Here is a 1,197-nt window from a genome sequence, read left to right as displayed (position 1 = left end):
CGTCGGCAGCGTCGACAAAAAAACTTCCAGCGGCATCTCTCCCGCGCACGTCGCCGCGTCTCGCGGCGACGGCCTCGCGCTCGTGGCTCTGAAGATGCTCGGCGCGGACCTGACCGTGCTGGCCGCGGACCGCATCCGCTTGCGCGCGGCCGAGCGTGACACTGCCGACCGCTTGCGCGCGGCCGAGGGTGAAGCTGCCACACGCTTGCGCGCGGCCGAGGGTGAAGCTGCCGAGCTACGAGAGCAACGCGACCAAATTCGAGCCGCCGCGTCCAGCTTCATGCAAGCGGTCGGAATCGCGCCGCCGCCGCAGCCCGAGGCCGCGGTGCCGCAGCCCGAGGCCCCGCCGAAACCGCCGGTATGCTGCGTCTGCCTCGAGCATGCGCCGAACGCGGCCTTCCTGCCCTGCGGGCACAAGGCCTGCTGCAGGGACTGCGCCGTGGTGATCGCCGCGGGCGCGTCCTCCGCGAGGCGCGGGCCCGAGTGCCCCGTCTGCCGGAAGCCGCTTTCGGTCTCCGCGGCATTTGTGGAGATCTTCGAGTCATAGCCGGCTGACTCGTGTGCTCCTTCTTTGCCGCTCGCGCTCTTCGCGTCAGTTTTTTTTTTTTTTTGCAGGCGAGGCCGCTCCTCCGAGTCGACCCCTCTCCGCGCCGATAGCAACATACATGGCAGACATAGTGCGGCTTAGCCGGAGGGGCGGTCGAGGGGGGCGGCGAGAGAGGACGCGGCGCCGCCTACCACGCGTTGGCGTCGAGGTTCTTGGCGTTGTAGAGGATGACGGCGGCGAGGACGTTGACCATGCCGAGGACGTACTCGGCGTTGAGGGACGTGCCGAAGAGGAGCATGGACATGACGCCCGTGAGGAGCACGGAGATGGCCGTCGCGTAGCCCTTGAGGACCGCGTCCGCGAACTTGAGGACCGCGGCGACCGTGAGGCCGCCCATGGCGGAGTTGCCCACGGAGATCATGGCCTTGTAGTCGAAGCCGTACCAGAGGCCGTGCTCGAGGATGTTCGCGGAGTCGGTCATCGCGGCCCACGCGCCCTCGATGACGAGGGACGTCATCGCGAGCTGGATCTGCGTGTAGGCGAGGCCCGTCTCGCGGGGCGACGTCGCGCCGTTGGCCTCGGGCGCCGGCCGCTGGGCCTTGATGACCTTCTCCGTGTAGACCGCCGCGAAGCCGCTGCTCAGCGCGATG

The 1,197-nt window shown here is 68.8% G+C and overlaps 1 protein-coding gene across 1 annotated transcript; it reads right to left on the bottom strand.

The window, feature by feature from the left end:
• Positions 1 to 752: 752 nt before the first annotated feature.
• AURANDRAFT_9920 (hypothetical protein) lies at positions 753 to 998 on the bottom strand (the record flags this gene model as incomplete). The annotated part of the gene is made up of 1 exon (XM_009044959.1): positions 753 to 998. A coding segment is annotated over one exon (246 nt), but the record flags the coding sequence as incomplete, so codon positions are not given.
• Between the last annotated feature and the right edge of the window lie 199 nt (positions 999 to 1,197).

This window comes from Aureococcus anophagefferens (genome assembly GCF_000186865.1).
Source record: "Aureococcus anophagefferens unplaced genomic scaffold AURANscaffold_1124, whole genome shotgun sequence".
Lineage (NCBI taxonomy): Eukaryota > Pelagophyceae > Pelagomonadales > Pelagomonadaceae > Aureococcus > Aureococcus anophagefferens.
The sequence above is the reverse complement of the archived record's forward strand: the minus strand, read 5'-3'. Positions and strand labels throughout refer to the sequence as shown.